At 44.3% G+C, this 24,969-nt stretch overlaps 1 protein-coding gene across 1 annotated transcript in view; it reads right to left on the bottom strand.

Moving 5' to 3' along the window:
• col13a1 (collagen, type XIII, alpha 1) overlaps positions 1-24,969 on the bottom strand; it is a 130,989-nt gene that overhangs the window by 52,449 nt on the left and 53,571 nt on the right. Inside the window, exons 3-5 of the mRNA XM_034142180.1 lie at positions 24,506-24,513; positions 21,156-21,182; positions 33-83 (exon numbers count right to left, since the gene is read on the bottom strand). Coding sequence (XP_033998071.1) covers positions 33-83; positions 21,156-21,182; positions 24,506-24,513 — 86 coding nt within the window. The remainder of the gene's footprint in view (positions 1-32; positions 84-21,155; positions 21,183-24,505; positions 24,514-24,969) is intronic.

The following is a 24,969-nucleotide window of genomic DNA, read 5'->3' as shown; positions in this document are numbered from 1 at the left end:
TATTATGTGTAGGGAGAGGTGAAGACACTTACAGGAGGTCCTCTCGGTCCAATGATGGAAAGACCTGGCTCCCCCGGTGCTCCCTATAGACAGATAGAAAGAGAGGAAGAAAAACATATTATCAGCGAAATTCAACATATCGGTGCAGTCATTTGAAGGTGAATAGCTAGAGTAGAGGTGAATCTGCCAACATTCAGTCAAAGGTGGTGGACATGCATATGTAAAGCTCTGGTCACACTGAAACGTTAGACAGTGAAATTGATTTGCATGATCGTGGGAGATAGGAAGTGCTAGAAGCTTAGTTGCGTCACCATTTAAGCCCTAAACCTTCAAAATGCACCAAAACATTTATCAGATTCAGTCCACCGGGAGTACAAATATGGACATTTTCTGGTTAAACCGGACATTTTTGATCCTGAAAATGTCAGAAATGGACTCAGCATCCTCAAATATCCCTACTATACATTTCTAACATAAAACTTTGGGGTACTCAACATTTAGGTGTTCACAACAGGACTCTATGAGCTGGCAAAAAAGCCAAAAGTAATGATGGAAAAAGAGGGATCATATCATCTGAGGCAGTTTTCAGGTACATCTTGGTTTTCTACAGCTTTAGTAGATTAGACAAGTGCAGATCTACAGATATACTTGTGAAGAGATTGTGTTACTTTGGTTGCAAAAGGTCAAGGTAACAAGGCAAAGTTAGAATCACAACTCAAACCATGCCCCTCTCAGAGCAAATACACACGCACAAAACCATGCATATCCTGTGGAATGAAAAGCAGACCAAACTCTGTGGATCTCATTTCATTGTAAATGACATGTTCTCTAGCCTATATCGAGTGGGGTGTTCACTGCTGTGGATCTTTGGCAAAACCATCCTGTATGTCTTTGTATTTTCTGCCAGTCTGTGGCCTCAAACGCCTTCCCACAGAACCCAGGGAGGCAGGTGGCCTCAAACGCCTTCCCACAGAACCCAGGGAGGCAGGTGGCCTCAAACACCTTCCCACAGAACCCAGGGAGGCAGGTGGCCTCAAACGCCTTCCCACAGAACCCAGGGAGGCAGGTGGCCTCAAACGCCTTCCCACAGAACCCAGGGAGGCAGGTGGCCTCAAACGCCTTCCCACAGAACCCAGGGAGGCAGGTGGCCTCAAACGCCTTCCCACAGAACCCAGGGAGGCAGGTGGCCTCAAACGCCTTCCCACAGAACCCAGGGAGGCAGGTGGCCTCAAACGCCTTCCCACAGAACCCAGGGAAGCAGGTGGCCTCAAACGCCTTCCCACAGAACCCAGGGAAGCAGGTGGCCTCAAACGCCTTCCCACAGAACCCAGGGAGGCAGACAAATGACAGATTGGTTTGCAATGTTCTGGAAATCTTGTTTTTCCTTATTCTCTTTGTCCCTGTTCCACTCTTCCTTTCCTGGGGAAGATGCTTCCTCTAGATGATTTACAGACATGTCTGCTGTGTATAATATCTGTATGTCTCCACCCTCTCGGCCCCAGCCACTACTCTAGAGACTAACCACAAATAGGACCTGATCGTTACAAATAGTTCCCTGCCCAGGTAAAACAAGGAAACCAATAGATGATTTTGGCTGTGGGTCTGTAAAGTTATCCAAAAAGCCACCACTCCATTGTCTGCTTGTCAGGTTACTATTTCTGTTCTCTCAGGCCCAGACCATAACTCCTTTTTATTTTGCCTCACCAACAATATTTAAGGTGCTTGGCTTATAAGCACACTTGTCGTAGTGACATGACAGTCAAGAATGTGCTGAGCGTTTCCCTTTTGGCTGCACTCTCAGTGCTGCTCATACAAATCAAGTTTTTGATGGGAAGAAATCTGATGTTTCTGGCTTTTATACAGTTGATTGGTAGATCTTATGATTACTTTAACAACTGTGCAGAGCCCGTTTGGAGGAGGGTTGAAATGCATTCAGCACATGTTGAGGTGAAACGGGAGACACCTTATGAAAGGTGTATTCCAAATGGTTTGTTTGTTTTCACACTTGGGGGCAGTCACACACAGTGAGGACACATCATCCTGCCATGGCAGACATGAAGCCTCTTTATTACCAGCAGACACAGACCACCATTACCGTCCTGTTGAGGGGTGTTCATGTCATTGTTTGAAAGAAAAACCTTTATAGGTGCTGCTAAAAAGAAATTGCTCAACATGTTGAAACATTGGCAGAGAGCATGTTTAGCTAGTGCTAAAGATACCCTAAAGAGTTGTATTGTACTTAATGTTTCTGTCTACCTGCAGTGTTTCTGACACACACGTGTGTGTACACGTTTCAGGTGCTTATCAGCTGTCTCTTCCTCCCTTATACTTGGTTGATTGCTGCATTTATCATGTAGCCACCTGTTGATCAGTGGAGTCATGTGGAACCATTGGTTTACATCATGCACGTCCATCTATGCGTGCAGAAGAACAAACCAAAACACATATTTGCTCCTCAGCACTTAAAGTGACTTGTTAGCAGATGTGTATCTGACTTCAAATAAGTTCCATATCTTAGTTCATTTTCATTGATAAACTCAAAATGAACCTATAAAAAACATAGCAGACATGAAATACTCTTCATGGATAGAGCTCATTACATTGATGTGAATCAAATGATCATTTAGACTTTTATGTTCCTTTGTTTCTGACATTGACAGATTTACTGCATGTTGACCGTCTCTGTTGACACACTTTTGCAATTCCTGAAGTCAAGCGGGAGATATCGGATCCTACTGTAAAATGTGTCTTACGTGTCATTTCCATCTTGAGGCCAATATCAATCTTTTCTCTTCCAGCTGGCTGCTTATATTTATGTTAACTTAGACAGAGAGCTGAGATTTAATATGGTGAAACGCACCAGTAACAACATTTATTTATCTCAATATATAACTCTATTCGTTTTAAGTGCTCTTTGAGAATCTCCTCATGTACTTTGCTATGAAGTCAATAAACCTTTCTCCATTTTCTTTGGGGAGTATTAAATGTAAACTTTCAGACTCTTATGTGACAAATCGTTACTCTTGTATTTCATGGTGTGAAGAGTTCAGGTAATCCAACCAGGGTGGGAAAGCATTAACAGAAAGGGACCCTCATGCTGGTTGAAAATGCAGAGCTGAGCCCCTGATATAAATCACATGCTACCTGTTCACACAGCTCTGCACGTACACCCACCAGCAAGACACATTTGAGCAATGTCTCAGCAAAAGCAGCCTGTTAATATGGTCTTTGACTGATGCAGAGTAGCTAGATTCTTTACTTCATCCTTCTAATGTCACATGGTCCTAAACTTACCTGTTCCCCTGCTCGTAGCATTAGACCCTTGTTCAGTCAGAGCAGACACATCGCATGCAAAAAGGTATGAAGGGAGGAGAGAGACACAGAAGAGAGGAACCAGTGTTAGAGACATGAGAGGGACTGGGGCATGCAGCATCATCAGGACTAGTGATGGGGGGGGGGGGGGTCTCAGTATATCATCAAAATATATATTTCCCTTGAGACAAGTATGTAATTCACACAGGACTGTACAAATATAAGCTTTACCATGAGGTTATTTCACCAATTAGACAATTTGATATATCATGAATATTTGTATTGAGATATGAAAGACCTGTGCTGTGATGGAGGATGTTGTGTATAAAGCTAAGCCCTATACTTTTGTAAACAGATTATTACCAGTATTTTTTTATTTGTTCATACAGCAACTTTTTTCATGTATCTACAATGCCTGGTCTAAATATGATCTCCAAACACGCTTCATCACTGTGATATTAACAGGAGTAGAGTTAGAGTTATTGGATGCCATTAGATGACAGCAATATGTTTAGCGTACTGAGACATTATGGATTGCAGCACACATTGAAGGCATCATCAAGACGGACTTGTCCAAAACGTGATACAACCAATCTGAATAAAGGTCTAGGATGTCACTTCCTTTGAGAAGGGGCACGGGGGAAAGTTAAATGATAGTATCTTAAAGGTCACCAATTATGCTATATTTTAACGATATATTATAGGGCCAAATCTATACAAAATATATCTCTGTGAAGAGAGGGCTGTCTACCAGCAGAAACTCAGCTAAATGCTGCGGTGATTAACGCCATATTATGTTCCAAACCACATCATGGATTATTTCTGAAACAGTATGGAGCAAACACTCAAACACTTTCTGGTTTACCAGAAGGACAGTACCTTTTATATATTTACACATATTCTCTCCAGTACAACGTTAGCTCTGAGTGTTAGCAATGCTTGCTAATGTAAACACAGACCATATTACTTCCAGAACACGTCTCACATTGTTTCTGATTCAGCACATAGCTTGACATGTTCTTTATTCAGTGTTTACAGCGAGAACAGTGCCATTATATGTATTATAACAACTTTACTCTAAGTCCCTCTCGTAGACACAGGCTGAACACACAGCCACACAGCTGAGGGAGGGGATTCAGCTAGCGACTGTATATGGGGATGATAGGTGGGGACGTGGGGGGGACGTTGCCAGGAGTTCAACGTAAAGCCAGCCCACATTTTAGTAATGTCGTCATGACCGCAACAAATCTGGATCAGCTCCATTGTTCCCCCGTTTTTAGAGATTAGGGTACGGAGGAAAAGAGAGAGGGTTGTATTTTCGGACACTTTGAGAGTCTCCTTACACACCGGGGACACATATTTATGTATAAAAGACATCAGAAAGTGCATTTTGCATAATAGGTGACCTTTAATGGAGCACTCTGGCTTGTTTTCAAATAGCCTTAGCTAGTTGAAGCCTGTGAGCGGCAGAGACCACATTATATGACATATATGTAACATATACCCAGACTTGAAACAGACCCACATGGGCCATGCTTAAATTGTTTGAAATATGGTCAAATTCAAAACTAACTAAATGAATTGAGTGGTAACTCTGTAAATTATATTACAGGCCATTAGCTTCAAAGAAATGACTGGAAGTAATATCAAAATGAAGCAGGTTGTAGTCTGTGGGTTCAGAACGACAGCCTGGGTGGGCTGAGAGAGACTTCAACACCAGCTGCTTTAAATAACATACAGCCTGAAACCTGAACGAAATACTACACGCAGCCGACGGATACATTATTGATCAAGGTTTTATTATTAGTTTCCCCATAATGACCGCCTCGCTGCACATTATCCCTTACTTGTGAAACCCCTAGAGCAGTGGACACCAACCTTTTTAAGCCCAAGATCCCCGACCTCGGCCTTGGTGAAAGGCGAGATCTACCTATTGCAGAATTGAGTGAAAAAGACGGCCCAGACAGTACTTCCAATTTTAACACAATTCTTACAAATTCAAAATTCTAACAGCATTCTTTATCCGTGCATAGACCATTGGTGCGTTCACACCGGACGGGATACGAATGACGTGTTCGCGCGTGAGGATCTCAGCCTGCCGTCACTGACGTTGAATCAGAAAACCAAAACATCAGCCGTTAGCTGTTAGAACACAGAGCTCACAGATCCTCATATCTGTTCAGAAACTGGACAAAAGTTAAACATGTACACACCACAGACATGTGGCATGGCGAATACAGTCGCTGCTTTATCTGTGTCTGTAAGACGTTGTTATGAGTGTGGACGGAGCAGATACAACGTTAGTTTAGCCTGATCGATCCGATCTCCATTCAGAAAACACGCTTTTTAAAAGGTTTTTCGCCTGCCGTCTGTCTGCAGGCTTGTCAAAGCATTAATTCATGTTTTTTACTAACCGCTATCACTAACGGGTGGATGATAGGCTTACATCTAAACACTTTAGATCTTTTGTTTTTTTGTACTTTTCTTTCTTTTAATACGGTCGGGATCGACTGGTTGGTGACCACTGCCCTAGTGTATTGCACACTTTTTTATTGTATCGCCCCCTATGCTCTCATTGGTTGAGACGCGTGATAACGCCCATCCTAAGCCAATACTGATCAACACCCCCCCCCTCCCATGGTTTGTCTGTATGGCCAGCGAACCACAGACTTTCCAAATAATAATAAAGATAAAAAATAATCATAACAATTAAAATGCGTCATGGAGGCATGACAAAATCTTTCAAATGTAATTCATCCTTTCACCGCATGGTGGCAGCACACACTTTAAGGGGCCTTTCACATGCCTTTTCTGTTAAAGACGCTGTATTGTGGATCCGCGGTAAAACCCGGAGCAGACTTTTTGAGTTGCCTTTGTTTGTGAACTGGATCAAACTTATGTTGGGGTTGTAACCAACTGGAATATTTGCTTAAGCGGATTGAACTGTATATCAGTGGCGGCTGGTGCATTTTTCTCCAGGGGGGGGCTCTACCAAAATGTAAGCAAACTTATACACAAACTCAAATGATATGTCATATTACAACGCAGGGCCGGCCCTAGACTTTTGGGGCCCCCCTCACTCTAGCGCGTTCTCACTTCACACAACACGGAACCAACTTTTGTCTTATGATGTTAGCATAAGCACACATATTGTATAAATAAGCATGTAAACACCGTGGACCTAACATCCTCTAGGGGGGTCCTCACCTCCTCTAGGGGGTCCGGGGGCATGCTCCCCCGGGAAGATTTCTTTTTAAATATTGAAGTTAAAAGCATCAATCTGGTGCACTTTGAGAGCAAAATTAAGAGATCTATGGATACATCTCTCAACACCCATATGAAACAGAACTGTAAGCAGATTTTTCTTTATGGATATTTTATAAATCACTCCCCTTTTAAACTGTATTCTTATTTTGTCATATAGTATTTCATAACTGTTTTTCATTTATTCTCTCTGGCTGTCCATCTCATAATGTTCACATAAAAACTAGCTGTCAATAGGAATATCATTCAGAAGAATTATAATTTCATGCAAAAATCTGTCACAAAAAGAGGTTGCACATTTACATTCAGGTGTTGTTATGGCAACGTCAGTGGCCACATTTACTGCTGCAAATACGTTCAATCATGCTGTCGACACGTAAAGCAGTGGCAACTATGCCACCATTTCAGCTGACTTTTTCTCAGAAATACTGTCACATAACATCCATATATTTCAATGCTAGGTTGATGCTTAGCTAAGCTAACTATGAAACACTTTAACTGACAGGACTCAGGATCAACTGTGTACTGTAAGGTAGCTTCTAGCTTCATGTCGAACAGTAAGTCAACATTTCCCAGAGAGCTTTCTTTGAAATCACCAGGTAACGCTAAAAAACATTACATTTAGATTGTATGACAAAGTGTTTATTTAATATATCTGGCTAGCTATAGCTACTTGCTAACGGTTTAGCTTACCCCCGTGATTCAAAGTAACGTCAACGTAGCTGTAATTTCTCCTGGCTCAAGTGCTGGCTCTGGGGTTGTTGTGTGAACCACCACTTGAGAATTGTCGTCTTTTTTAAGAACAAATGTTCTTATGTCCATCTTCAAAAACTCTGAGTCTGAGACTGACAGTTTATTTTAAACATTGTCACAGCTCACAGGATAGGTACCTGTCAGCCAATAAGACAGATGTTTATTTCCATTCAACTCTCTGGTTGGTCTGGTGTCTTGCCTCTGTTGCATTCACTGAACATGGGAAATTACAATCCTGCCGTCCTCTCTAGTGTCATGATGAGGTTCAGGTAAAGCACGGTTAATGTATTATATGATTGACTCAATAATATAATACATGACTTTGAGAGTAGGCAATCTAGGCATATTAACTAAATTAATTAAACATACTTATCACGGCGACGGTGTACTGAGATAAAAAAAAATATATTAATTTGTATTTTTTTTTTTTTTTGCTAGGGGGCCCTTAGTGGCTGCGGGGCCCTAAGCGGCCGCTTATGTCGCTTAATGGGTCAGGCCGGCTCTGTTACAATGCAGGGCTAGCTCAAAGGCACACAGCACTTGATACAGTCTATTATTTTAGTGCCTGCTTTTGTCAACCTCCTTATTATGCTTACTGATCCCTATCCTGTAGCCCTCATTGGACAGCAGTGTTTACTTTCCTAAACATGGCTAGTTGCATAGCATCATCCATGTGGACTCTAGTTTGTTCATGCTTTTCAGTTTTTTCTGATATGTGCTTTAAGTCACTCACATCTGTCTGGATCCATGCTGGGTCTGGTCCATAGACTGGGCTGATCCTGACGTTTGAAAAGGGAGGCAGGGGAAGCTAAACATAGCACTGGTGTTGCTACAGGTAGTTAGCCTTCTTGCTAAACCAGCTCCTTGAAAAAGAGCATGTATACTGCCTTCCTCTGTCCTTAACTCCTGCCTATGTCAGGCTGATCAGGTCCGAGCTCTTTTACTCTCAGCTTTCCCCCCAGTGTCCTCCTCTCAAAGGCTGTTTCTTTAAGTGATCAAACATCATGTTCCTTCTCCATATTCACTATCTAGTTTTGTTTACACTCCGTCTCCGTCTAACTCTCTCTCATTCAAACGTAAATCACTCACTCTGGCGCTCCTGCTGCCCCCTAGTTGTTGGCGGTGTCAACAGCTGCTTTGGGCACAGTTTGGTGCGCCCTGAGCTGCTCCTATCTGTTGTATTGAAGAGGTGCGGACTGCGCATGCACCACTTATAACGAGAGTAGATGGGCAAAGATTTCTGCGCCCCAAGCAGGAAACACGTGAATTATCAGTAACTTTAGACATCGTAAAACTATTTTTAGCGATATTTTATCGTAGATTATACATTTAACTGACACCAACTATATAATATGTACCTTGTTCATTAAAAAAAGAAAATGTTTAAATTTTTCTTTTAATAAAACAATTAAAATATTTTTTAATCACAATCTAGAATGTGGGAAGAGGTGGGGCGGCGCCCTAGCGCCCCTATGGGCCGGCCGCCACTGCTGTATATATCGACTCTTTTCACCACACACACTGCACACACACTGATCTAATATGTGTTACTTCTCCCCATGAAATATATCTGATTAAAATGGAAATTGATGTGTGATTTATTTTGTATTGCATTTCGGTGATGGAGGAGATATTTCCATGATTAATTCATCTGTGTATGGTTTGACTGAAACATTTCTGTTGAATTTTTAAGATTATTATTTGTCAGACCTGATTCCGAATGACAACCCACTTTATACAAAATTGGACCTGATTCAAAGTTTAAGGTATTCCATATAGTCTGTTCAATGTTATCTCCAGATATGAATGAAAGGCAGTGTTTTAGAGTTCTTCATGCCTGCCTTAGTGTATTTGTAAGTTACTTTTATGTTTAAACAATGTCAGAAGGGACTATTGGCCCCAGGGCATATTCACATTATCAAATCTGGCCCTCTATGAAAAGAGTTTGGACACCCCTGTCATAATGAATGCAACAGTTACAAGCCTGGGTCACTCACCATTCTCCCAGGAATCCCCATGATGCCTTTGTCCCCCTAATGACCAACGGACATTCAGAAGGAACAAGGTCAATACCGAAGGGAGAATGCAGACTGAGATCTAAAGGGATGCCATGACATTTAAACTAGGTTGTTAGTCTTTCCAGTACATTCATTTAATCTCATTGAAAAAAATTCATCTAATTTAAAACAAATTTGACAACACATTATAAGAGGAGCAGTTGCCTCACATTACTGACTTTGTGAGAATGCATCATTCAACTAAAGGCTGCTACTGTGGACAACATGCTAATGATGGGTTTGTTAAAGTCCTCATGCTATGGTATCCATTTAAAGACGAGTATACTGTGTAATGAGAATGGTTAGTGTGTTAACCACGCCATGCCTAATGTTGAGACTCGAGACAAGCATTCCGTTAAACTGGGATAGAAACACATGATTTGAGTGCAGCCAACCCCATGATACATTTGAGATCTTTTGAATAATGTTGCAGTGATTGTAAAATATTACTTATATTATTTAGAATGGCTGATGTCCATGAAGAAAACTGTACTTGACACATTCAGAATATAGTTCTGCACTTAAAGGTCCCCTATGATACTCTTTAACAACAATATAGGTCACAGATATACACATAAAACATGCGTCTGAGCCCTGTTCCAAAAGGGCTGATTCTGTGTCTGTAGCTTTAAATGCTAATGAGCGGCTGCTGGCCACGCCCCTCTGAGAAGTGATTGGTTTAAAAACACACAATGGTGCTCTAGGAGGAGATTCAGGTGATAAGGTGGGCAGGTGTTACCTTGGTTGGTTATTGGCTAATGGTTACACAAGCCAAAAAAACATTGTGACATCACAAAGTGTCAAAATCTGATCAGCTCATTTTCAGACAGGTTTTTATATAAATGGATCAGGACAAAAAGAGAGGGGTCCTTTTTCCCTGAAACATTCCAAAGTCTCTTAACACAGATGGGATACTTAATAAAAGACATGACAAGGTGGATTTTGCATAATAGGTGACCTTTAAGCTTTATAAACATGTGACCCTATTGTTTTCATTCTACTGATAATGACACCTTTCTAAAGACTTTAAAAGCCCTCGGCAGTTAGAGCAGTGTCTGAAGATCAGGCGTTGCTCTGCTGATGTCAGCTGTTTGAAGACTCCTGGCTGCAGGGGGTCATGATGTTAAGAGGGTTGTTGTGGGGGGGGGGGAGGTTACAGGGAGAGGACAGTAGGTGAAGGTCAGGGCCCGCTCTGTGAACACGCTGTGAGGGAAGAAGACCTCCGGCACGACTGAGGAGACTTTAGGGAGCATTTGGGGATACTGAGAATAAACTCGCAGCACACATCATGGACTTCTCCATGTCTAAGGTATTCACAGCTTTTCCAAAAGTAATATACTACACAGCACATTTTGAAGATCAATATTATCGTAAGATAATTTACAGCTCAAGGACTATGCTTCAATTTCCTGAACTAAAGCCGGTGCAAAGAAATAAAAACGTTTTCGTTTTATTTCTAAGGGACCATTTAGGACAAACAAAGTTAATTTGACTGCTAGAACAGTGCCTTCAATATGAATGACTGCATCATGTTACACTAAAACTGAGGGTGTTAGGTGGAGTCTGAATAAACACCTTTCCCAGATGAGTGTTTTAAGGAAAGCTTTGCTCTGGTTCGACGATAGCTGACTGCTTCAAATAACGCTGATCTCAACATTCTGCACATGTTTCTGCAAATGGGTGCAGAAACACACTAGAGAGTGTATTCTGAGAGAAATGCCACAGAAAAGAAACTATTGTATGGGTTTCTTCCAACAGCCCTGTTTAGAACATGGACCAATGAGTGTCCACGGAGTACTGCATGTGTCCAATCAGGACAATGTTAGAGCCGTTCATGTAGATCAGGGGGGTCGAACTCATTTTTGTTCAGGGGCCACATTAAGACACATGTGGGCCGGATCAGAGCTAATAACCTATAAATAACAACAACTCAATATATTTCCCTTTGTTTTAGTGCAAAAAAGTACGTTCGGAAAATGTTCACATTTAATGAACTATCTTTTTCCAAAACATTATGAACAACCTGAAATGTCTTAAGAAAGACAGTTCATGTCGTAATGTTGACCCTTTGCAAAGTCATCCTGGGCCGTTTGCTTGACACCCCTGATGTGGATGAACTGTGGATCTTCTGCTGTAGCAGAACACCATGGAGTCGTGGCAGGGCTGGTGGAGCCTGGCAGAAAGGAGACGTACCACGATCTAACGCTCAGTGATAATCAAGAGATCGAGAGAAGATGAGACCTGGCTGTTTCTCTTAATCAAACTCATATCAGCTCTCATCTTGTCTGCGTAGACCAACAATTAGCTCCAGCTGTTTTCAGTCCTGAAACATCAGAGGTGCTGGTGTCTCTTTCATTAGTGTGTGGTTTATTTTTGAAAGTCTTCAAATACCACCGCAGCTGGGCTCTTTATAGCCCTGTCCAAGGTCCTGATCTAAACCAAGACCTTGGGGAGATTCTGCCACCACTTAGAAGGGTTTTAATCCAGAGCAGGGGGCTTTGCAGCGCATCACGTGATTATTTACTGTATCCACAAAATACAACCTTCAGAAAAGAAGGTCTAACAGCCATGAGACAAATAGAGTGTTTTGTAAAACCTCATCCAGTTCATGTGTTGCTCAACAGTCCACAGACGGAGACCTGATCACTGCTCCCCTGCTGTACCTCCCAAACATGATTCTACTCTTTCCTGCAAAGATAGGAGTCATACACCTACTCACACACCTACACACAGCTACACACAGCTACACACACCTACTCACACACCTACACACACCTACACACAGCTACACACACCTACACACACCTACACACACACCTACACACACCTACACACAGCTACACACAGCTACACACACCTACACACAGCTACACACACCTACACACACCTACACACAGCTACACACAGCTACACACACCTACTCACACACCTACACACACCTACACACAGCTACACACACCTACTCACACACTTACACACACCTACACACAGCTACACACACCTACACACAGCTACATACACCTACACACACCTACACACAGCTACACACAGCTACACACACCTACTCACACCTACTCACACACCTACACACAGCTACACACACCTACACACAGCTACACACACCTACACACAGCTACCTACAGTACATACACCGACACACACTGCGGTCAAAAGGATTTATGCATGTCTTTAATAGTGCAATGTGGGGGGGTTTACTGCCTCAATGAGCCTCACCACACAACCACAACCACACAACACACACACACACACACACACACACACACACACACACACACACACACACACACACACACACACACACACACACACACACACACACACACACACAGCTCACCACCAGTAGAAGTACTTGAGAGACAGGCCCCCATGAGACACAGAGTGCTGCTAGTCCGCTCTGCAGGGTCAGAGGAAGGCAGATATCTGAGGTGATCTTTCTAACTGATGAGTTAATGATGGATTATTTGAGTAAGTAGTAATTACAGGGATACTGCAGACTGCTAGCTTGGTCCACCTGCATGTGGTCAAATATAAGCTGTGTGTCTATGTAATATGAGGAGGGAACAATGTGTTTATGATCCATCATCATCTCAGTGGGCTCTACCTCCCTTGGTCATAAAGACATACATCTCCACATTCTATGGAAAACATTGCTCCCTGATTTTCAATTATTTCAGAAACCACATCCTCATGATTGAATTGACCACTGCCTGACGGGTATCATCAATCACAAATCCTACAAGGAATCTCTTCCTTGCTTTGACTCAAACTGTCAGGAGCACGGGAGCAAACATGGGAGCATGCAGTCTCTGCTTGAGAGCGTTTTATGGACCTGTTTCACAAGCAACGTTTTTCAGAACCAAATGGAGGATTGCCGGTTGTAAGTGGCTACCCAGGACAAAGGTCAAACACTAGATGGCCACCTGTTGTCATGATAGGAACCATGTGGCTTTCACGCTAGCTCAGCAGAAAGAGGAGCACAGTGTTAGACTGAACAGAAAGGAGGGGGGAGATAGTACAACAGAAATAACTCTGAATTCAAACGATGAGTGAATCCTGGGGTTATGGAAGGATGGTGTTAGGTTTGAAAGTTATGAGCACTCACTGCTGCACTGACATCTCTGAGGTTCCTGAACTGAGGAGTGATCATATACAATAATCATATTGTTTGTGTGAGGATCTGCAGTACTTCCTCCTTCTTTTCCCCTTCTATGTTTGTTTGTCTTCCTGGCTGGGCGTGGCTGACCTACTTTCTGATTCCCGCCAACTCACCTCCGCTGCTGTTGTTCATCTCACTGATTGCCACTACTCACCTGCACCTGCTTAAAACCCTGGTTCCCATCCTCAGACTTCGCCAGTTCTTCGTTTATTCTTCAGTGGTAAACTATCGTCCAGGCCTACTAGCATTTATTCTAGTAACCTTTTTGATGCTCCTAGTGAGAGGATATTCCTTCCTAACCCTGCTTCTTTCCTGTTCCAGATCCACACACCTGCCGCTCTGCTTGCCACGTCCAGCCTCCGACTCCTCGTCTGAGTTCCCTCCGTGCTTCCACGCACACCAGCTCATCCTGACTACATTCGCCAGCTCTGGATCTCCGGCTCTCCACGCCGGTGCTCCCTCCGTGCATCTCCGCACCTCCGTTTCCCCCTGGTCTATCCAGCTCCACGTCTCCCTTCTCTGAGCTCCTCTCTACACCTTGCCTGTGCCGTGGTCAAATAAAGACTATTGTTTGACACTTCACCACTGTTTCCGTCTAAGTGCTTGCGTAGCGGGTTCTCATCTCCAGTCACTTCTCGGGAAGCTTGACAGAAGAACTGGCCAGCACAATGAACCCCGCAGGCACTGGAGCGGATCCCGCCACAGTCCATCATGCCCTGTCTAGTCAGGGTTCCCTTCTGGGTCAACACGACCAGCTCATTCGGGCGTTAGTCGAGAGCAATCAATCCATGGCTCATCATGTCTCTGAGTTAGCTTGCCAGATCTCAGCTCTAACTACCTCGGCTGCAGCTTCTCATGCCACTCCCAATCCAGGTCTTTTTCCTACTCCACGCCAGGATTTCCCCATCACCGACCCTGAGCCATTCCACGGTGAGGTGGAGAAATGCAGAGGATTTCTTTTCCAGTGCAACAAGGTTTTTCGCCAGCGTCCTGTTTCGTTTGCAGCTGATGTTACCAGGATTAATTATGTTCTGAGTTTGCTCCGTGGCAAGGCTTTAACCTGGGCAGAGGCTTTGAGCTCTTCAGTGGATTATGACACTCTGCGTTTTGAATGCTTCTCAGAGCGTTTTTCTGCTGTTTTTGATCATCCCAATTATTCTGGCTCCGCCGAGAATCAGCTGCTCGGTTTACAACAAGGAAACCGGAGTGTGGCCGAGTATTCCATCGAGTTTCACACACTCGCTGCAGAGGCTCGATGGGACGAGGCGGCTCTCAAGGCGGTGTTTTTGAGAGGATTAAAGGATCAGCTCCGGGATGAATTAGCAGCACGAGACGTTCCAGCGGATCTCCAAGATCTGATTTCCTTGGTGTCCCGCCTGGACTGTCGTTTGCGGGAGCGCCGAGCTGAGCGGACACAGCGGAATCCACCAGTCTCACACAGTAAGCCCAGTTTTTCCACCTACCCTGTTCCCTCGGTGTTTAAGTCTCCCTCCGTTTTCTCGCCGCCCAGCGGGCGCACCTCTTCTCACAAGGAGGCTATGCAACTGGGTCGCGCTAGACTATCTCCGGAGGAGCGTCAACGCCGGGCGTGTGCTGGCCAATGCATGTATTGTGGCAACGCCGGGCATGTCATTGCCAACTGTCCAGTACGCCCAAACGTGGGAGCTCGTCAGTGAGATTGGGGGCCCTGACGAGTCCACAGCCATCATCTCTACCCCCTTCTTTGTGCCGTTTTCTAATACCCGCCAAGATCTGTGTTAATACTATGACTTTGCCTATCCAAGCTCTCATTGATTCTGGTGCTGAGGATAGTTTTTTGGACCGTGAGCTAGCTGAACAGCTGGGACTCTGCCTGGAGCCTTTAGATGAACCTCTAACAGCCTATGCACTTAATGGGCAAATAATCTCCTCTGTAACAGCACAGTCAGCCCCTTTGACATTGATCACCTCCGGCAACCACAGAGAGCTCATCCAGTTAAAGGTAATCTCTGCACCTTCCACACCTCTGGTATTGGGTTATCCGTGGCCTCGCACCCACAACCCACACATTGATTGGGTTAAGGGAAAGATCATTGAATGGGATCAGCACTGTCTCGCTAACTGTCTGTTATCTGCCGTGCCTCCTGTCTCTGTCTCCCCAAACTCTGCTGCTTCTGTAGACTTAACTGGAGTTCCTGCGACCTACCACGACCTGAGATTGGTCTTCAGCAAGGAGAGGGCTCTCTCCCTTCCTCCTCACCGGCCCTACGACTGCTCTATAGATCTGTTTCCTGGGGCTCCTCTACCCACCAGCCGCCTCTACAACCTGTCCCGTCCTGAGAAAGAGGTTATGGAGCTATATATCACTGACTCAGTGGCTGCTGGGATTATTCGTTCTTCCTCCTCCCCCGTGGGTGCCGGTTTCTTCTTCGTTGGCAAGAAGGATAAGTCACTGCGACCTTGCATTGACTTTCGTGGGTTAAACAACATCACTGTTAAGAACAAGTACCCATTACCCCTTCTCACCTCTGCTTTTGAACCTCTCCAAGAGGCAACCCTGTTCACCAAGCTTGACCTTAGGAACGCCTATCACCTGATCCGTATCCGTCAAGGGGATGAATGGAAGACGGCTTTCAACACTCCCTTAGGTCATTTTGAGTATCTAGTCATGCCTTTTGGACTCACTAACGCTCCAACAGTATTTCAGGCTCTGGTCAACGATGTCCTGCGTGATTTCCTTAACCGCTTTGTCTTTGTATACATAGACGACATCCTGATTTTCTCCAAGAACCAGGAGGAACACGAGAACCATGTCCGCCTGGTGCTTCAGAGACTGCTGGAGAACAAGCTCTATGTCAAGGCTGAGAAGTGTGAGTTCCACCAGAACCGGATCAGCTTCCTGGGCTATATCATTAGTCAGGGCAGAGTGGAGGCAGACCCTGGAGAGATCGAGGCTGTGGTCGAGTGGCCAACCCCTACTACGAGGAGGGAGCTTCAGAGGTTTCTGGGCTTCGCCAACTTTTACCGCCGCTTCATCAGGAACTTCAGTAAGGTTGCTGCACCTCTCTCAAGACTCACCTCTGTCAACATTAAGTTCTTCTGGACCCCAGAGGCTAATGAGGCTTTTCTCAAACTCAAGTCCCTGTTCACCTCTACTCCCATCCTCATCCAGCCAGACCCTGAGAAACAGTTTATTGTGGAGGTTGATGCGTCAGACACTGGGGTGGGAGCTGTCTTGTCGCAAACAGCTGGTTCTATTAACATCCTTCATCCTTGTGCCTTCTTTTCACGCCGCCTCTCTCCTGCTGAGCGCAATTATGATGTTGGAAACAGGGAGCTTCTGGGAGTAAAGTTGGCGTTACAGGAGTGGAGACACTGGCTCGAGGGCAGCAAGCAGTCATTCCTGGTCTGGACAGACCACAAGAACCTCGCCTACATCCAGTCAGCGAGACGGCTGAACTCCCGACAGGCCAGGTGGGCTCTCTTCTTCAGTCGTTTCAATTTTAGTCTCACATACCGTCCAGGTTCCCGGAATGTAAAGCCCGATGCTCTATCCAGACTGTACTCTCCTGACTCTCCCGAGCCCTCTGCTGTTTCAATCCTGCCCAAGAGTTGTGTTGTCGGCGCCCTCTCTTGGGAGATTAATAACACCATCCAGGAGGCTTTGAGAGAGCAACCAGATCCTGGTAACGGTCCTCCGAACCGTCAGTTCGTTCCCGATGCTGCTCGCACCAAGGTTCTACAGTGGGTCCACAGTTCCCGGTTCTCCATCCATCCCGGAGTAAACCGCACACGCTCTTTTCTTAAGAGACACTTCTGGTGGCCAACTGTCAACAAGGACACTCAGGAGTTTGTTTCTTCCTGTCCCACGTGTGCTAGGAGTAAGTCCTCCCACCAAACACCTGCAGGATTGCTCCAGCCTCTACCCATCCCTAGTCGTCCCTGGTCACATATCGCCTTGGACTTTGTTCCCGGCCTGCCTCCCTCCCAGGGTAACACCACAATTCTCACCATTGTTGATAGGTTCTCTAAGTCTGCCCACTTTGTAGCTCTTCCTAAGCTCCCTTCAGCCCTGGAGACCTCCCAACTCCTCTCTGTACACGTTTTCCGGCTACATGGAATCCCTTCTGACATAGTCTCTGACCGCGGTCCTCAATTCACCTCTAGAGAGTGGAAGGAGTTCTGTCAATCCCTGGGAGCTTCTGTCAGTTTAACATCCGGATATCATCCCCATCAAACGGTCAAACTGAGCGAACCAACCAGGACCTGGAGTCAGCCCTCCGCTGCATCGTTGACCGTAACCCCTCTACCTGGAGCTCCCATCTTCCCTGGGTTGAGTACTCTCATAATTCCCTAACCTGTTCTGCTACTGGTCTCTCCCCGTTTGAGGCCTCTTTAGGGTACCAGCCGCCCCTGTTCCCTGAAGAGGAGAGAGAACTAGCAGTTCCCTCGGTCCAGCAGCATGTTCGTCGTTGTCAGACGATCTGGAGAGACACTCGCTCTGCTCTCCTCCTGACTTCAGCTCGGAACCAACAGTCGGCCAACCGCCACAGACAAGCTGCCCCTCCTTACGTCCCAGGTCAGTCTGTCTGGTTATCTTCCAAGAACATTCCTCTCCTCACAGAATCTAAGAAGCTGTCCCCACGCTTTATTGGTCCCTTCTCCATTCAAAGGATTATTAACCCCTCTGCAGTCCGGCTGAAGCTTCCCAGAACATTGAGAATCCATCCTACTTTTCATGTCTCCCAGATTAAGCCTGTTCACACCAGTGACCTGAGCCCTCCAACCGTTCCCCCTCCTCCCCCCCGAATCATTGATTACCATCCTGCCTACACAGTGCACCGTCTCATGGACGTCAGGCGCCGGGGCAGGGGCTTACAGTATCTGGTGGACTGGGAGGGTTACGGCCTCGAGGAGCGATGCTGGGTCCCTCGCTCCCGAGTCCTGGACCCTGTGATGATAAGGGCCTTTCACAGGGCTCATCCAGACAAGCCTGGTGGTCGCCAGGAGGCTCCCGTTGAGGGGGGGGGGGTACTGTGAGGATCTGCAGTACTTCCTCCTTCTTTTCCCCTTCTATGTTTGTCTGTCTTCCTGGCTGGGCGTGGCTGACCTACTTTCTGATTCCCGCCAACTCACCTCCGCTGCTGTTGTTCATCTCACTGATTGCCACTACTCACCTGCACCTGCTTAAAACCCTGGTTCCCATCCTCAGACTTCGCCAGTTCTTCGTTTATTCTTCAGTGGTAAACTATCGTCCAGGCCTACTAGCATTTATTCTAGTAAACCTTTTTGATGCTCCTAGTGAGAGGATATTCCTTCCTAACCCTGCTTCTTTCCTGTTCCAGATCCACACACCTGCCGCTCTGCTTGCCACGTCCAGCCTCCGACTCCTCGTCTGAGTTCCCTCCGTGCTTCCACGCACACCAGCTCATCCTGACTACATTCGCCAGCTCTGGATCTCCGGCTCTCCACGCCGGTGCTCCCTCCGTGCATCTCCGCACCTCCGTTTCCCCCTGGTCTATCCAGCTCCACGTCTCCCTTCTCTGAGCTCCTCTCTACACCTTGCCTGTGCCGTGGTCAAATAAAGACTATTGTTTGACACTTCACCACTGTTTCCGTCTAAGTGCTTGCGTAGCGGGTTCTCATCTCCAGTCACTTCTCGGGAAGCTTAACAGTTTGAGTCATTTTAATTCCTAGTACAGTAAAATGTATCACAAGTTCTGAGCCTTTGATGGATGGTTAAAGTGCTGAGGGACTACGTTTAATGCAAAACTGTTTCCATTCATTTCTAACTTATTTGCGACTGTGTGGTCGCACAGATCGCAGTTTTTATGTCCAATATTATCAATCATTTTAGAGCCTGTAAACATGACAATAATCATTATATATCTGAAGTGTTTCAGTAGTTTGAACCTGATGCAGACCAGGGCGCCGCCCTCCCTAAACCACACACAAAAACATTATTATGAATAATAATAATAATAATAATAATAATTATACTAATTAATTATCTAAATTCTCAATATTTGTGTGTTTAAAATGTGGAATGCACCAGAAATATGTGTAAAATATGATTTAAAAATAATTTGCGCAATATATATGCTTTTCCTATACACTGTATGACTGAAGTACTGTGCTGGGGCGATGGAGAAATCGCCCCACGGAGGCTGGTCTCTGTAGCAGGTTAGCCAACTGCTGATTCAAGATATGAACATGTGTCATAAAATGTAGCCAATCAGCGTCCTCAAAACTACTTCCGGAGGGGCGATTATAGAATCGCCCCAAGTAAGCAACTGCTACGCAGCTGGACGACGGCCACAGGATTGCGGTGAGGAAACACAATGAGGAGGGGGATAAAAACAGGCATATTTCATCCAAAATAATGACGTTTTGTGGGGCTTTTGAGTTGGCTTTGCGTGGGCATGACGAGACTGACTCTTCAGTCAACCCTGGCATCTTCAGGGGATTGGTGGATTTAGCTTCCTCCCTGCACACTGTGCTGGAGGAGCACCTGAAGACCGCCACCGATTTTAAAGGCACGTCAAAGACGTACACCACATTGATTTTAAGAATAAGAATCATTATTATTAGTTTGTTACATCTTCAGCTTTTTGTATTACTGTTGATTATACTGTTGTTCTGTAATATATATATATATATATGTGTATATTTATTTACATACATATATATATATATATATATATATCATATATTTCCATACATATATATTATATATTTCCATACATATATATTATATACATTCATATATGTATGCAAGTATTGCTAATGCCATTGTTTTTAAGTTTTTGTACATAGTCCTCAGTCTCAAATGCTTCAATTGTTTATGGAGGCATTCAAATGTAAGACTGGTAAATGAACACTGAAAACTCCCATTTTCTTTGCATGCAGTCATACTGGGATGTTTGCTGAGATGGATTGCATGTGGCACAGCCCTACCTAGAGAACATTCCACCAGCCGCCACTGATGCAGACCCTGGTGTTTATATCCTGTTTTACTAAGCGAGACCTTGTTATCCATATTACAACATAATGATTTCATGGCCTGAAGGCAAGACAGAAATTAGCTCCAAGAACCCCTGTTCTGTAACTATAGCCTGGACCCAGCTACAAACTGATTTCATTTTACAAAGCAATATGTAGCGAAAGTTTGCTGTAAGCTACAAGAAGCTACCGGTCATGTAAATTAATGTATTTAGAGTATTGCTCTTGGATTTAACCTTCATTTGTAAGATGGAGTTTGTGTGTGTGTTTTTATTGAGTTGCATAGCCTTTCTTTAATCATTGCCGCAAATAGGCTCCAGTGCAAATTCAACAGAAGAGTTTTATAGATAAAGATGTATTTTGTTGGAGAAAACGTTGTTCAAGATATTTTTTATCAAGATAATTAATCAATTTATTTGTATGTAGTTATAACTAGCTATCATCTGATAGAGCAGATGGCAGTTCTTTTGACATGTTTCACTTCATCTATGTTCATTAGAACTCATTTGAATATCAGAGCATGTGTCAGTGGAAGCAGGTGAGAGATCAATACTGCAGTGATGACTAGTTACTCATGCAAACACAGAGACACAAGTTCAAAAGAGCGTTACCGGAAAGCCTGCCCGTCCAGGAGGACCCTGGAAAAGGGGTGAGAGAAAGTTGGTACAAAAAGGAAAGAGTACATTTTACACATAAAGTCCTCATTACCATATATGCTGTACCGAACCAGGCCAGAACCAAATCACTTGAAGTGGTTACTATCCACACAGACACAGGTGTTTTGTAAACAGGGGATAGTCTAAATAGAAAATACAATCTGGGTAAGCACAGCTTGAATAAATTATCCAACCAGATAACCAGAAAACACAATGGAAACACACACACACACACACACACACACACACACACACACACACACACACACACACACACACACACACACACACACACACACACACACACACACACACACACACACACACACACACACACACACACACACACACTTCCTGTGTGGAAGCCAAAAGCACATTATTGTTATAGTCAAATTGGAGTTTCTGAAAATATTGAGCCTGGCTGGATGAACTCAGCTGTGAGTCGACAAAACAGTTTGGGTGTGGAGGAAAGTAAACACTTGATTTACAAAAACACCTGTGCACGTGTGGACGAGGCCGAATTTGAACGTATTTGATATTGGCCTTCTCAGCTCAGTGACATGTAAAAACATGCTTCTATACATTCTGGTCAACAAGCATTTCATAATTTAAAAACTTCACAAAACAAGCAGTTTTTAACACTAAAACACAAACTTAATTTCACCACAAAGACTCATGCAAAGATTGGTTTTGAAAGAATGCATGCTGATAGTTTGTATGTACTGCATAACAACCCCTATTCAAAACTGACCTAACTCTTCCTGAGTACCTTGCTAATGCGGATACAACAAGTCTGTTGGCTTCCATTAAACACATTACAAAGAGACAGAATGGCTTTCAGTTAGGGCCGGGATCTAGGAACAAGAAGGAGCTCATTGTGAAAAGTCAAGTGTGTGTTGTGTTCATTATTCTTCTGTGAGCAGCTCTTCAGTAAAGGACTAAATGGTAATTGGTTGGAAGTCAGAACAGGAACTCTTGATATTTTCCAAAAAGCTGCTGACGCTCTGCTGAGGAGAATGCTGGCATGTCATCAATATTCCTCCATGAGGAGTCCAGTGTGTGTGTGTGTGTGTGTGTGTGTGTGTGTGTGTGTGTGTGTGTGTGTGTGTGTGTGTGTGTGTGTGTGTGTGTGTGTGTGTGTGTGTGTGTGTGTGTGTGTGTGTGTGTGTGTGTGTGTGTGTGTGTGTGCATCAGCAAGAGAGGGGAAGTCATTCAGTCCTGAATGGTAAGTTAGTCAGACATCCAGCTCATGGATACTGGCGTTGATGTTCAAATACAAATGTTTATTTAGATATTGATACAAAATCTCTTTCTTTGTTTTACATGTGATTTCATTATTGAACATACTGTAGAATGCCAGTAGTGCTAGTACTACTGTACTAGATGGCCTCATTGGAAGGTAATGATGCAGATCACACCGTAATGTCCTTAGCATTTTAACTGAATGTGAATGTGAATGTGTTTTGGGGAATTTTCCAATGACTTAAATGACTGAAAAACAAACCGGCACACGGTGGCTTTTAGAGGCTAGGGCTCTTTGCCAGGTTTGCCTGTGGTTCAAGTTGCACATTTAGTTATTTGTGGGGATAGTGGACGCTTCTAAGGATTTTATAAATCTTGGTACAGTGATAGTTCAATGGCTATACACTTTTGAAACGCCACTTTTTAAGGCTTGGAATGCACAAACACAGGTCAGCGTAATATTCCTTTAATGATGTTCCGTTCTCCTCTGTTGTGTCATTGTCAATGTTTCATGTGTTTAATGTCAATTTGTTGTTCATATACTGTAGAAAAAACAGTAGCTGTGTAAAGTGCTGTTCGCCATACAAATGCAGTAGTTGCTATACAAAGAACTTTTTAGCATGTAGGAAATCAATGTATTTTACAACATAACTCGTATTGGGGACAGTCCCACAATGTGTTGGGGACCCTAATTGTTTTATAATGTTAAAAAAGCCACACATTTTCCAATGAAGCTGTTCTCGTGCATGTGATAGAAATGTGCTTGCCCTGCTGCTTGGCATATTATTTCCACTAACTTGGGCTGGCGGTGGGGGGCAGCGCACCGAGGGGCACGTCCAGGTGCTGAGTGTGAACATGCTGCACACTCGCTGCCCGTTAGCTACTGGGTCTCCTGGGGCCATCTGCAGGGGGCAAAGGTCTCCCAGTGCCGGAAGGAACCCTTCACTTGAATTACACAGTAACCCTCCAACATGTGGGTCCCATTTGGCAAAGTGCTGCTGAATGAATGGGAAGGCTGGGAGTGGGGGGTATATTTGGCCAACGTATGTGGAAGGTCCCCGGGGTGCTCCCTGTTCAAGAAGTGAGTTGGGATGTAAAGAAGATTTACTCATTGTTATTGGTTTTATTTGAGCCAGCATCTGACGTTGGTGCTCCCATACAGCTGGAAACACGTGGACAGAGAGAGCATAAGCAGTTAGTGTTAAGAACAGAGTTCTTCAGCAAGCTTAAGCACCAGGGCATCAAAAAGAGTTTTGTTGTGCCATTTTTGGGGAATTTGAAATGCTCAGGTCCTGTGGAGATGGAAGTGGAAAATCCGCCTCGCTGTCTGACCTCATGTACCTTAAGACTTCCTTTGTAGAAACTTTCCCTCAAATGTTCCAGGGAGGGATATTTGGCAGAAGTGATTTTCAAACTGACATGGATCCACAGAAGTCAAACTCATAGAGGCTAGATGTCTGGAAATGTTCGGCCAATCGAGGCGCATGAGTCCGGAGCTTTCATTCCACCCAAAGCCTTCATTTAAACTATTTACTATATCTGATGTGACCCACTGTCCTGTGGCTGCAGGGGTGCATGGGGCTGGAACTTATCCCAGGGTTCATTGGGCCAGAGGTGGACAGCCACTAGTCTGTCACACCACTGACCAACAGTGGTCCACAGTCACATTGACACCTTTAGAGTCCTTCATCTGGGGGAAACCCACCCAGAACATGTACAGTTCAGAAACCCCTGCTGCTGTAAACACCTCTGTCTGTCAGAGGCCACATTCACACAGGAAATGACAAAACTGCAATGATTTGTAACAATCAGAACAGTTTGGACAACGTGTAGCCTATTGGAAACCATTAAATGTATTTAATTTATGTCAGAATATAATTATGTTTGTTAATTATAATAATGTAAAATAGCACTGCACATTATCACTGCATCCAGACAAGACAATAGTATGTTTTGAGGTATAAGGTATGCTCTGGGGACTTTTGTTTATCCACCGTATACCATCGTGCAAACATAAGCAGTCACTTTACCACATGCAGGTCACTCAGGGGCCGGGTACTTACTGGAGGTCCTGAAAGACAGAAGAAAAGATACATATTTAGAATGATACAACATACATTACATACAGACAGTCTGCACACATCAACTGCTTGGTTCATATTAAACACGGTGAAATGAGCCAACATGAGCCGTGGGCCCCTGGTGGTCTTGAGCAGGTATCTGGTTGTTAATCCAGCTGAGACCCTGAGCTAAAGCAACATTCAAATGGTTCAGAAATAATCCCAGTAGCCTCTATGCAGAGGAAAGTAAAAATGTACACTTTTACAGTACACTCTTACACATCAACAATACCGTTCAGAGTCAGGGCATTACTAACATGTTTTACACACAAGATTCTTTCCCCACACAGATGGAGCCGATGCGACGCTTTCAAAAACACGTCAGATTCAATCATTGACATACTGCATTCTGTTTCTGTGCAGACCTTTAGTGTCTTTTAAAGTCTAAATATTACATTCTGTTTTCA

This window comes from Trematomus bernacchii, unplaced genomic scaffold, assembly GCF_902827165.1.
Source record: "Trematomus bernacchii unplaced genomic scaffold, fTreBer1.1, whole genome shotgun sequence".
In the NCBI taxonomy this organism is placed as follows: Eukaryota; Metazoa; Chordata; class Actinopteri; order Perciformes; family Nototheniidae; genus Trematomus; species Trematomus bernacchii.
The sequence above is the reverse complement of the archived record's forward strand: the minus strand, read 5'-3'. Positions and strand labels throughout refer to the sequence as shown.